This window comes from Thermobia domestica, chromosome 2 (genome assembly GCF_964235325.1).
Source record: "Thermobia domestica chromosome 2, izTheDome1.hap1.1, whole genome shotgun sequence".
In the NCBI taxonomy this organism is placed as follows: Eukaryota; Metazoa; Arthropoda; class Insecta; order Zygentoma; family Lepismatidae; genus Thermobia; species Thermobia domestica.
Window position 1 is genome coordinate 87,954,425 of NC_137455.1, and position 12,712 is coordinate 87,967,136.

At 34.2% G+C, this 12,712-nt stretch overlaps 1 protein-coding gene across 4 annotated transcripts in view; it reads left to right on the forward strand.

The window, feature by feature from the left end:
* The window catches only part of Dhc36C (Dynein heavy chain at 36C), a 365,150-nt gene that overhangs the window by 74,794 nt on the left and 277,644 nt on the right, over window positions 1-12,712 (forward strand). For all 4 annotated transcript variants that reach the window (XR_014128870.1, XR_014128871.1, XM_081743777.1 and 1 more), the window contains 3 exons: window positions 295-675; window positions 5,920-6,118; window positions 10,857-11,094. Coding sequence is in view for 2 of the 4 variants with exons in the window: in XM_081743777.1 (XP_081599903.1) it covers window positions 295-675; window positions 5,920-6,118; window positions 10,857-11,094 (818 nt within the window). In the remaining 2 variants the exon portion in view is untranslated. The remainder of the gene's footprint in view (window positions 1-294; window positions 676-5,919; window positions 6,119-10,856; window positions 11,095-12,712) is intronic.

Sequence of the window (12,712 nt, forward strand, 5' to 3'; positions counted from 1 at the left end):
CAAAAAACTGCTCAATGGCCAATAAGCCATTTGAATAATTGATCTGTATTAATATCGATATTGACAACAATACAGTTTTGAAACAGAAAAGATAGAACTACGTAGATTGGGCGACATAGCATCTTTTATTTAGTTGCCGATGATTAATTTCTAGTCACAAATTCCACTGACGTCGAGCAAATTTCCAATATTACTTTAAAAGTAATGCTTAGTGTGAATTCTGTCCTATATATTCAATTTTGCTGCTGTGATGTTTATAATGTTTACTAACATTAATCTCGTTTCTTATTTTAGTGAATGGGAGTTCAAACTTGTTCTTCTGCAGGAAATATTGGATGAATGGCTGAAAGTGCAAGCAACTTGGCTATATTTAGAGCCAATTTTTTCATCTCCTGATATTCAGAGTCAAATGCCAGAGGAAGGCCGTCGATTTGGAGCTGTAGATAAAATGTGGAAAGACATTATGAAAGTTGTTGCAGCTGATCCTAAAGTTTTGTCTGTAGTGAAAATAGAAAAAATGTTGGAAAGACTCAAAAAATCAAGAGATTTGTTGGAATTAGTACAACATGGTCTGAATAGCTACTTGGAGAAGAAACGTTTGTTCTTCCCAAGATTTTTCTTCCTGTCCAATGACGAAATTTTGGAAATTTTATCAGAAACCAAAGATCCAACACGGTAAGTGACTGGAGTTTCGTTTCGAGGTCTTTGTGCATCGTATATATATAATTCTATATTAAACCATTACATACGCGCATGCTTATCTAGGGAGGGAAAAACTATAACTACTATAAACTATTAATTTAATGACTAAAAATTCTCATAAAAGAAAGAAGAAAGCAAAACCTCCTAATTGAAATCTTACAGTATAACGTCCTACGATTATACTGTTAAGCTAAGGGAGATCAAGGCAAGTGAATGATGATGGAATAATTAATGGAATGATAATGTGGAAGGAAACAGGAGTACCCCATGAAAATCCACGGACACGATGTTTTCCACCACAAACTTACTTGGCTCGATATCGAACCAAGAACCCCATATACCAGAGGTAAGCGCTTAACCATTGAGCCACCGTGCTCCCCCAAAACCTCCTAATTGAAGGGTAAGGGGAAAAAACAAGGAATGTCACAAAACTGCATTTTCGAGAAAACGGTGTTTTAATATTGAAAAACGCGTAAAAAAGAATAGGGTTAGTTAAATCTTTTGCTCTTTTTACATGGTGATTTCTACATCTACGCATGCATGGCATACACAGTCAAATAGTACCAAGAGTCACCATCAGATAGGACAAAGCACCCGATAAAGCACATACACTCATCTCCAAAATTATTGTCACATATTTATAATTGTCTTCTTATAAGAATATTATTTGATAATGACTTTGCAGGGTACTTTTAATACTGATACTATGTGTATAATCGGGAAATGTATATTTGTGATAAATTTCATAGGAAAAGAACTGTAAATACGAAAATTATAATGAGTAAAATGAAATGTTGCTGAATGGACAAGAAAACTCTATTTTTGTTTTATTGTTCTTATTTACTGCTCTTTTGACATGAAATTTGTCACATACGTGTCTTTGCCGATTATACACATATTAACATTATAAGAAGTACCGGGCGAATTCGTTATCAAATTTTATTCGTACAAAAACATTTATAGACATGCGACAATAATTTTGGACATGAGTGTACATGGACATTCCTTGTTTTTTCCCCTTCCCTTCAATTGTCGTATTCTAAAAAGAAGGACTTATTAAATAAGTAAAAACACCAAAATTATGGTACTGAATGTGTGTGGTGTCAGGGAGAGAGGCAATATTGAATGTAATAAAATTAATTTGATCTCTATGTCCTCAATGATGGACATCGGTTCATTCCTTCCATTGGCTTGAAATTTGAAGCGCTCTTTCTGCTGGTCTAGTGTGTGTTCTGGGTTCGATTCCTAGTGAGAGAACACAGTAAAATTAACTTCACTTTCATGAATCACCAGTCTCCAGCATAAAGGACATAATCGTGGGACGTTAAACTAAAAAAAATTCATTAAATTTCTTTTTAAATCTGAAGGACGCTTATCTTGACGCAGACCGTTGCTGCATTGTCAATGACTGTAGTATTGTTCTTTTTCTTTCTTCTGTGCTATATTTTTCTTTTCTTGTTTCGTCTTGATATCCTGTTGTTTGTCGTGTGTTTTTTATCACCGCTCTTATTACAGTATCATTCATTTCTTCTTCTTTTCCTCCCTCCTCTTTCTTCTTCTTATTCTTACGATAGTTTTATAATATTCAATCCAAGTTATGTATATTTTACAATAGTATATAATTGAGATGTAAATACATAATCAATTTTTATTTGTTTAGTCTTTGTTTAATGCCAGAATATGTCTGATCAAAAGAGGACTCTTTCAAGATGTTTATTGTAATATTTCTGTTAGTATTTCTGTATATCTTTATCAGATTATATTGGAATACAATGTGATCGATGTTATCAATTGCCTCGTTACACCAATAGTCAGGGTCTTTTCCCCTATTAAATTTAATCAGGGGTCATCTCTGTATGCATTTCGAGTCGTAGTAAATATATATGTGGTTCCTTTATGCTTTTCTTTGATGTATTTGACTAATTGCATTTTTAAATCTTAAATAAAAGTTCGTCGAAGGAATTTTTATATTTGTTGATTTGCTATTTATAGCAATATAGCATGATTGTTGCTCTGCAGCTTCATTAGATTTTATATGATTATTAGTTTTCGTATATATAAATTTGGTGTCATATTGTACTTTTTGCAATTGTGAAATTAAGACAATATGCTAACACACTCAGAGAGTTTAACAACCATCTCATTGAACAGTGCCTTGGGCGTGGGAGACTCGGGTTTAATTTTCAGCGGGAGCTCTTGTGGTTCGGATCCCCGTTAAGCTATACGTCAACTCATAAAATCTCAGTGCTGAAAGGGACGCTGAACTCAAAAATCTAAATCATCTCGTTTACTTTAAATTCTGATAACTAAGAATTCCTTGTATTTCTAAGCTTTCGGTTTTCCCCTGAAAACTTGTTCACGGAAGATAACAGGAGTAAAATGCTTTACTAAAAGATGCAATAACAACACAAATAGATATTCTCATTACTTAGAATTACCCATACTTAGTAGTCTTTCAATTACATATCTGCAATTGGGAAATATATAGAGTAAGTGCCAATAGCTAGCTAGTTAGCTAGCTAATACAAATATCAAGTGTGGTACCTTTTGAACAATTTATTGCAAATGAATATGTTATTTCATTACTAGTACTAAACATATAAGATAAAGCATTGATATTAAATATAATTATTTAGAGACGCAATTAAAAAAATTAATAATGTATTTTTACAAACAAAAATATAATTTCCTCCATTTGGGTAGAGATGCGATATTAGACTCAGTGAACAATTACTTACTATGTAATTTTAAAAAATCGAATTCTAACCATTCCACTGATAGAGGCGATTTAGTAAACAGTCCCTGCGCGCAAACCCTTCCTCCCCCGACTAGTGCACCTACTAGGAACATGACAACATAGTTTTTTTTTTTTTTATCTACTAGGTGTCCCAACAACAATCAAAAATCAATTTGCATTACACTTTCGGTGTTAAATCCCTTTCAGATGCTCGACTATAGAAAGTCTGAGTGTATTTTACTCGAAAAGAGACAGGAATATTATCATATAATAATTTGACTTGGTTTGAATGATTAGAGTTTAGCTCCCGTTGAAAAGCAAGTCTATATGAAATATGAACCTACAACGTAACATGGGGTCCAAACCATATGAGCTCCTACCGAGAATCGAACACAGGTCTCCCGCACCAAAGACGCTCTAAATAATTTAGAGACGAATGAACTCTAAATAAATTGATTTTGATACATTGTTGGTATATTGTATATATGAATGGCTGAGAATCACGGTATATGCAGCATTTTGGTCAAAATTGAAATAAGTTCATAAATAATAACTACACTCAAGAAAGTTGATGTGGTAAAGAGATTCAAACAGAATAATGCTATTTGCCAGATACATATTTGTTTGTTTATATATTTGTTTATAATGTCACATTTCTTAAGGAACTTATAAAATCAGTTAACTTTAAACCTTTTTTCTTTGAAACAAAATTTATGCACTGATACCGTTATGGTTTTCAGCCATTTTTATAATAGTTGGTTGCAATATTTAATACTATTGAATTATATATTTTAATAGGTAACATTTCACACTGAATTGTTACAATAAATGATTTGTAAGTCTCGGTAGTACCATTTCCAGGAGAATATTATTTCAACAACAAAGAACTGTAGACAGTAACATAGCTCTACTGCTTGTAATGAATAGCATATTATTTAAACATCAAAAAGAATATAAAGTCATGTACGAGTGTGGTTTGAAAAATAATGTGGTTCGATATTAAAGAAAATTTGAGTCCTTTAACGTACTTTATTTTTCGGTAGTCCCCCTCCCCGAAGTTTAACGCGCTTGCCTCGTTTCTCTAATTGAGCAATTCCTTCGCGAAAATGAGTTTCTTCGATTCTTTCAGAATACTCGTTTATTTCCTATTTGACCTCTTGATTTGACTCAAATTTTTGTCCTATCAGAAAAGTTTTGAGCTTTGAGAATAGATAATAATCTGAGGAAGCTAGATATGGTTAATAGGGTGCGGAAGCAGTTTAATCGCAGCTTGGCCAATATTTCCTCAGAACACGACTTTTTCTTGTTCTGGAGTGAGTAAATGCGGTATCCATCTTGCGAAGTTTTTTTCATGTGCATTTCATTAAACAAAATGAAATGAACCCACTCAATTCCGATGCTTGTGGCTATTGTAATGCTATATATATAACTGTGTAATGTGAATGTTAAGCCTGTCATCGATGAGACTCATCCAAGAAGCACATTGAATTGCCATGAGATCTGTTTACCATAAAGGATTGGCTTTGTCCGATTCACATGTAGAAATGAAGTTCCAAAGCTGGTTTGCTGCTGAGATCATCATGCTCGTAGTCCGTGGTTAGGCGCCTGATTTGGTGTTTCTTATGAGAATTTGTGCTTATCTTGAGAGTTGTTTTATCCAAGTGTTCGTATGATGGAAAATCCCTTATTTGTCCTTGTCTAGATTCTTAGAAACTATTTTTGAAAATGTTAGTTACTCTTAAATATTTGCTTGCTTGTTTTTGTTTGTCACGAATGACTTACGGTTTTCTGTTTTCGTAAAAGTCTTGATAGCTGTGTTTCCTATCCGTTTTCGAAAGGACAAACATTGATTGCTTTTTTCTTAAAATATAATCCTTCAAAAATGAGGAAAATCAGCATAATTTGGAAAGCTATTAAAGGTAGGTAAAGCTGTTTATGAAGTTATAATAAACAAACTACCTAGGTATATAATCGCCATCTAAATAATCATATTTTAGACCAAATTTAATTCAGCGTGGATCAAATTCATGTTTAATAAGGCTTAATGAAGATATGAAAAGCTCACTTGTATTAACCCTTAGTTGTGCTATATATTGGTAGTTATTTCATTTCCTTGTCATGTTCCTATGTGACATGGAACACAACCGTTTCCTTGTCATGTCCTAGTTCGGTCGTGTAGCCTTCGGCCTGCTATACACTATATGGGTTAGAATCATGCTTGATTGAAAGCTCTACTTGTTTTCATTTAACAAATTTGACATTTTTTTTTTTTTTTTTTTTTTTTAACTTCTGCAATGTAGCAATCAGGAAGAAAAATCTGATTACTAGACTGGTAGGGATAAACCACTTCTTTGTCTTGCGTATACAATACCATGTTGCTGAATAAAACTGTTAGTTGAATTATAGTTCCTATTTATTAAAAATCCTTCTTATTTCTTGAATATTTACACGAGTTAATAGTATGTTCTTTTCTCAACTAGGGTTCAACCTCATCTGAAAAAATGTTTTGAAGGAATCTCTACGTTAGAATTCACCGAAGAACTTGATGTGACACACATAATCTCAGCTCAAGGTGAAGTAATTAAGTTAGTAGATGTAATATCTACTTCTAAAGCTCGCGGACAAGTCGAGAAATGGTTGGTCGAGCTGGAAGTTGATATGAAGAAAAGTATTCGAGCGGTATGTACTCAGGTTTTAAAACGTTTTTTTGCTTTCTATACAAGGATGTGTTGGGAGGTTTGTAATATTTATGTACATGCATCACATGACTGAAGCAATTTTAGCCATTAAAGGTGCTTCACTAGCACGGGTATAGATAGTGCACTAAACTGTTTGTGAACAGTTGTCAAAAGATGAAGGAGCAGTGCATCACAGCACAGCAACTAGACCCATCAAAAATTTTGCTTAGCATGTAAGAGCCTATCTTCGTGTGCCAGTCCATAGAAGTAGCTAGAACGCGGATGTTATCAAGCAAGCTGGATATCTTACAGTCCGATGGGGTTCGTCTTCTTCACTTTGGCAAAAGGATCCAGAGCTGCCGAACTGTGGCTCACAAATTGACACCATCTCGAACACAGAAACGGACTGGAAAACCCACTTAATCTGTGTTTCCTGAAGACAATAACAACACGCGACGAAAAGGAATTATTTTTCCGAAATCTAATGCGTATAAGCAGTGGTTAAACAATGGCCAGGCACCGAAACTTGTCACCGACCACTATCGTTTTTAACATTGTTCGACGATTGGTGGAAGTATGAAGGGAAAATTCACTGTAAGTTCGTTCCTACCGTCAAACCATCAATGCAAACTTGTACTCGGAGCAATTGTAGCTGGATGCATGATATTGTGTGCCAAAATATCCTGCGCTGGTGAGTACGTGAATCCTTTTGCAGCAAAACAACTAAAAAACCTCATATTTCTTGAACGACCCGGAAGAAAACTCGAGGACAAAGAAATTGAACTCATATCACACTAACATATAGTCTGAACTTAGCACATTTAAATTATTATGTGTTCTGATCATTGGCTTGCTTCTGCGCTCACAATATCTCATCAGTCAAGAGAAAATGGAAGCTACACTGCATGAGTTTTTCGTCTTTAAGGACAAGAAAGATATCCTTGTGGGATCAAAGAACTGACCGAAAGATGGTTTTAGAGGGTGTAACACCATGTCTTCTAGTTTGAGTGCTAGGTTACTTTCATTGTAATTCGACATATAAAGCAAGTAAGTGACTGAGATATTGGAAAAGTGTGACTTACTCTTGTATTTAAACTCTAATTGAATATTGAATATTAATAATGGTCGATTGATGCTACTTAATTTGTCCAGTGTGGCAATGAAACTAAAGATTTTGCAAGACTTTTTTTAAAAAAAATCATTTCAGAGTTATTTCTACCGTCATTTTGCTTTTAAGTTTAAAGTGATTTTATAGCAATGAAGTTATGTATTGTGCAATATACTTAGTCAAGATTAAAACAGGAATTGTGAAAAGATTTTGAATTCTTTTAGAGTATATGGATTTATAAGTAGTTAAAACAATCATATTACATGAACGTATTATAGCCAATCTCAAAGTGCGTAACGTTACAAATATGGAGAAAAAATAACAAATGAAATGTAGTGCTACCTACCGTCTCCCTGGGCACTGGCTTATAGGAGAATCCCTAAAGAAACAGTTGATAACAACCTGGTTCAGAGCTCGTGTCCTGTTCAAGCGCAAATTAGCAATGATAAAATAAAAATAAGTGATATGACATAGGTAGTCTGAGCGGTTCGGAAATTCAGGTTTAACTGTATTTACTTTTGTACACACACTAGCGTATATACGACTGACAAGCTGATGACTCCATAAATATTCGCACACACACAAATAGAAAAGGAGAAAATTACCTTGAACGAATTTAATGACTGAATATGTAGTAAAAGAAAGGATATATATATGGCAAATGAAAACACTGAAAATATAGCCCTTCTGGTTATTCCTATTATCACATTCACTAAATCACTATCTACGTCGGAGTTGGTCCTTCACTGCGAAACAGGGGCAATGAGTATGGGGATTGGGTAGAGCACTAGTTTCCAATGAGGTTTTGTAGCTCCAAGAATGACACACTTACAGAATTATATAAGGAACATTTTGTGCCCTTATCCTGTCGAGGCTATAGCTATAATCACACAAAAATCTTAATACTTATTTGTAGTCATTTACATATAGAACATAAGTAAGCTCGTTCAACGTAGGCTTTTCGTGTCTCACTCGCTTAACACCAAGCGCGAACTCCTTGCTTCTGCCAACACCCAGTAAAATCCCGTCACCATGTCTCTGGTTGGCAGTGTCTTTTAAGATTTAGTATGAGAATTACAGAAGTCTATATATTCATACTTGATGCAAATATAGTTGTGCTATATTCAGTAGTTCTGGCAACACATCTATTAATTTCGTGAGAACAAAGAATTAGAAATTGCAGTTAAGTGAGTGTTGAAGACCAACTTTAAGAATTCAGTGTATAGCTGATAGATTCTTTACATAATAGTTCAATACGAAATAGTTTAATAATAATAATAAAAAAAAATTGACAATTGTGGAGATTGACCATTCTGTCTGCAATTCATACAGACTACGAGCACAGTTCCCACAGTAGTCGAGATAACAAAGCGTCGGTGTGTCGGACTGCAACAGTCGATGTGCACCTGCCTGCAATTTTGTATCTAAAAAGATTCCAAAGCGTTGATAATCATTCATATGAAAAGTATATACAAAATAATCTTAGTAGCCAAAATCGTGAGTTGCTAACTTCATTCAAGAAAAGAAAAAAAGTTCGCTCTTCCGAAGGACTCTGCTAATGAGATAAGCATTTGGTTCAGTAAAGAATGATTTCTTTGTATTATTGAAGATGCCAGTAGGTCTAGAGAACACTTGCATACAAAGAAAGAACGTAGTTTCTCACCATCTCGAAAGCGTTTAGAGCAAAGCAAGAAAATAACTTTTCCGTTCACATGAATAAAATAATAATTTTGCATGTTGACTAAAAATTGGAGAAAATATACAGTTTGTCCAATAAGTGCGGTGTTATGGTCGTGTTGACGGTCATAGTAAAAAGGTTTAAAACTGTGAAAAGTATTATGATTTTCAAAATCTTTAAACGGTACTGGAGTGGTTGAAACAACTAACGATTCAATTACATGTTATTGAACTATGAAAAACGACCAAGTGTATGTAATATATTGTATTTTTAGAAATTTAAATTGCACCATTTTTCGAGTTTTGTATGATTAAATATTAAGGCGTGCCTTGGATTCTATAGCCTCTTAGATTCAAATATATATGTGTAAAAGTACCTCGGTATTAAGTAATGTTGAGTGATGTATTTATTCATTTCCATTAGTAAGTATTTTCTTAGGTAATTTACACTTATATCTGTTCTCTACGATCTCAACCCTATATCAGATATTTCTAGCGATAGTGAAAGTACCGGTGGTGACATTGAAGAAAAAACTGAACAGAAATATATATGTCACTCGTTCAAAATGGTGTAGCGGTAGCATCATTCAGTATTATGTACATTTCTGTGCCTTGTCTTAGAAGTATTTATTTTTCCTTAAAAAAAAAAAAAATGTTGCGTTTCATATTATGAATCTGCGATATAATTTAAAACTATTGAAGCTCAATATTGAAGACGGAAGAGGTAAATGTGTCATTTGCGGTTTTAATTAAAGGGTAAAAGAGAAGATGAATGGGCAAAGGTGAAAACTATTCTTGCAAACATTGAATCTATGTTAAGGAAACAGCTTCTCGTTATCTACGACCTATTTTGCTCTATGGTGATCAATGTTGAAACTGAAAATTTCGATCACTTCCGATTTTAATACAAAGTTAAGGGCGAACTCATTCTTGGAACATTGAACCCATATTAAAAAAAAAAAAAAAAAAAATCTTGCTACCTCTTACGATTTTTGCTGTCGACAAGCAGAGGACGGACGGATATAGCTGTTCCATTCAACTATGCATTATTTTTTATTGCACAATTTGGGAAACTAAAAACTGAAGCAATAAGTAAGGTGTGCGTTATATTCAAAGGCACCATGAATTTGAAGTAATATTGTATTAGCATCAAAGTTGCAACATAAATAGTAAATAATAAATATGTTTCATAATAGTTATGGTTTATAACTGTAGAACGATTTCTCAAAGTCATGATATGATATATTGTTTATATGTGGTTCGATAGATTTTGTGCTTATCTTAAGTATCAAACAGAAAAAATGAACCATGCGGACTAATATGTTTTAAATATGTCAGGTATTGAGAAAAATAAATATAGATAAAGCTCCAACAACTAATGTGCTTCATTAGATATACTCCTTCCATTTATTAAGTATAATACTTCATTGTAATTTAATAGGATTCAGTATGTCAATAAAATATTTCCATCAAATCTCTATCTCTGTTCTTTACTTTTCAATATAAGATTTAATACTCAATCTGTTTTGAATAGCTGATAATCTAATTTCGTATTTTATCTGTTAACATTCTAAATTATTCTCTGTTTCTGGTTGAAAAAGTTGAAATAGTCAATACATAGGAAGCTTTATTAGATTAGTTAGTTGCACGTTAGTTAGGTGCATACCTTATGTACAAAAATAAATGGGCATTTTGTGCTATCCTATTTTATTTACTTGATGTGCAAATTTTTGTCATATTTCAATAACAATTAACGATTTTAGACGATCCTTTCTTTCTTTTTACGCATTCTTTTCTGTAGTTAGTTATGACGATTTAAAATACATGTGTTGTTTGTTTCTATGTTTGATATTTTCTTTTGTAGTATTTAATATGTGCCTTATACACTGTAAAGGTTTTAACGTTGACACTTTTGCCATTGCTGTTAAATAATGCAAATATGGTTAATTTTCAGATCATCTTTGAAAGTTTGGGTTTTTACCCAACAAAACCGAGACATGAATGGGCTGTTGAGTGGCCAGGTCAAGCCATCTTGGCCGTTTCTCAGTGCTTCTGGACGGCTGATGTTCATAAGGCGATTTCTGGAGGCTTGGATCAAGTAGCAGCCTATGTGCGTCAGTGCCACGAACAGATCCTAAACATTGTGGAGCTAGTGCGCGGGAAACTCAGCAAGCAAACTAGAATCAGTTTAGGTTAGTTTTGTGTTATTTTTGACTTTGTTTTATAGTGTTACTTGATGATGATTGTTGATTATATATTTATTTACGTTTTCAAGGTACAACCATGGTTTTTAAAAAGTACACCCATCGTTTTAGAAAGATCAAATGAAATAAATTTCTAGTTTAATGTTACACGGTTATAACTCGTAGGATGAAGGAGACTGAGGATTAATGAACTGAATGATTATGAAAGAAATGGTGGAATGATAATGTTGGAGGAAACGAGGCAACTCCGAGATAACTCATGGATACGATGTTGTCAACCACAAACTCATATGGTCTAGAATCGAACCAGGGACCTCGCATCAGATATGAGTGCTCTATCATTCAGCAATCGTGGGTCTATCTCCCCCTCCCCCGTTCCCTTTTCGAGTTCTTTATTCGCACTTGTGTGTGTATCTTGTAGTATCCATAATGGAGAGAAGGCTTCAAAAAGAAAAGCTACGAGGTGTGGCAATTAAATAACGAGACTGCCCACCTCCTGTCGCGCAGGATCGTGGGGAGGTACCTAATGATGTGTTGTTGATTTTGAACCTTCATGAGTAGCCGTTGTTTGTTTCGTGATTCTGAAAGTTTTTTTTCTTTTGTTTTGGTTTTTAGGCTTGCATGAAGAGGACAGTGCTCTGTAGTAGTGCCGGAATCATGGTGAACAGTAAAGTTGAGCAGCGCATTAACATCAAATTTCTGGTGAAATAAAAAAAAAAATAAAAAAAATAAAAATAAATAAATAATAATAATAAAAAAAGACGGAATGTTGTGCAATGTTAAAAAATGTGTACGGTGATAATGCTATGTCACGTGCGCGAGTTTTCGAGTGGCACAAACGATTTTCAGAAGGTAAGGAGAAGGTTGAGGATGATAAACGACCCGGCCGCCCTTTGAGTTCAAGAACGGACAAAAGTGTTCAAAAAATTAATGAACTTGTGTGGAAAGACAGATGTCTGAGCATTCGGATGATCGCAGACATGACGAACATTAACAAAGAAACACTAAGACAAATTTTGCATGACAATTTAAACATGACAAAAGTTTGTGCAAAAATTGTCCCGAAAAACCTCTCAGAAAAAAAACAACAACCGAAAGACCATTTGCTGTGACGTCATGGAACGACTCAAAGCAGAACCAGACTTGCTAACACGTGTCATCACATGTGATGAAACATGGATTTTCCACTATGACCCTGAAACTAAGCGTCAATCCATGCACTGGAAGACTCCACATCACCAAGAATGAAAAGAGCACGAATGAGCAAGTCGAAAGTGAAGGCAATGCTCATAGTTTTTTTTTTTTTTTTTTTCGATATCAGGGGTATCGTCATGACTGAATGGGTACCTCAGGGTCAAACGGTGAATCAGACCTATATAGACCTATAAATATCAGGAATGTTGCCAATTCAGAGTGTTAATTTATGATAAATACGATTTCCCTAGTTCCTCCTTTTAGAGGCCTCACCCGATTAGTTATCGGTGAAAGTGAAAAATTCTTTTTTCTGCTCCATAGTTTCCTAGCTACTCCAACTAAACAAACTGAAAATTAGCGATAGAACATCTAGACGGATGAGTTATGAGTCAATTTACATGTGTTGCAAAAA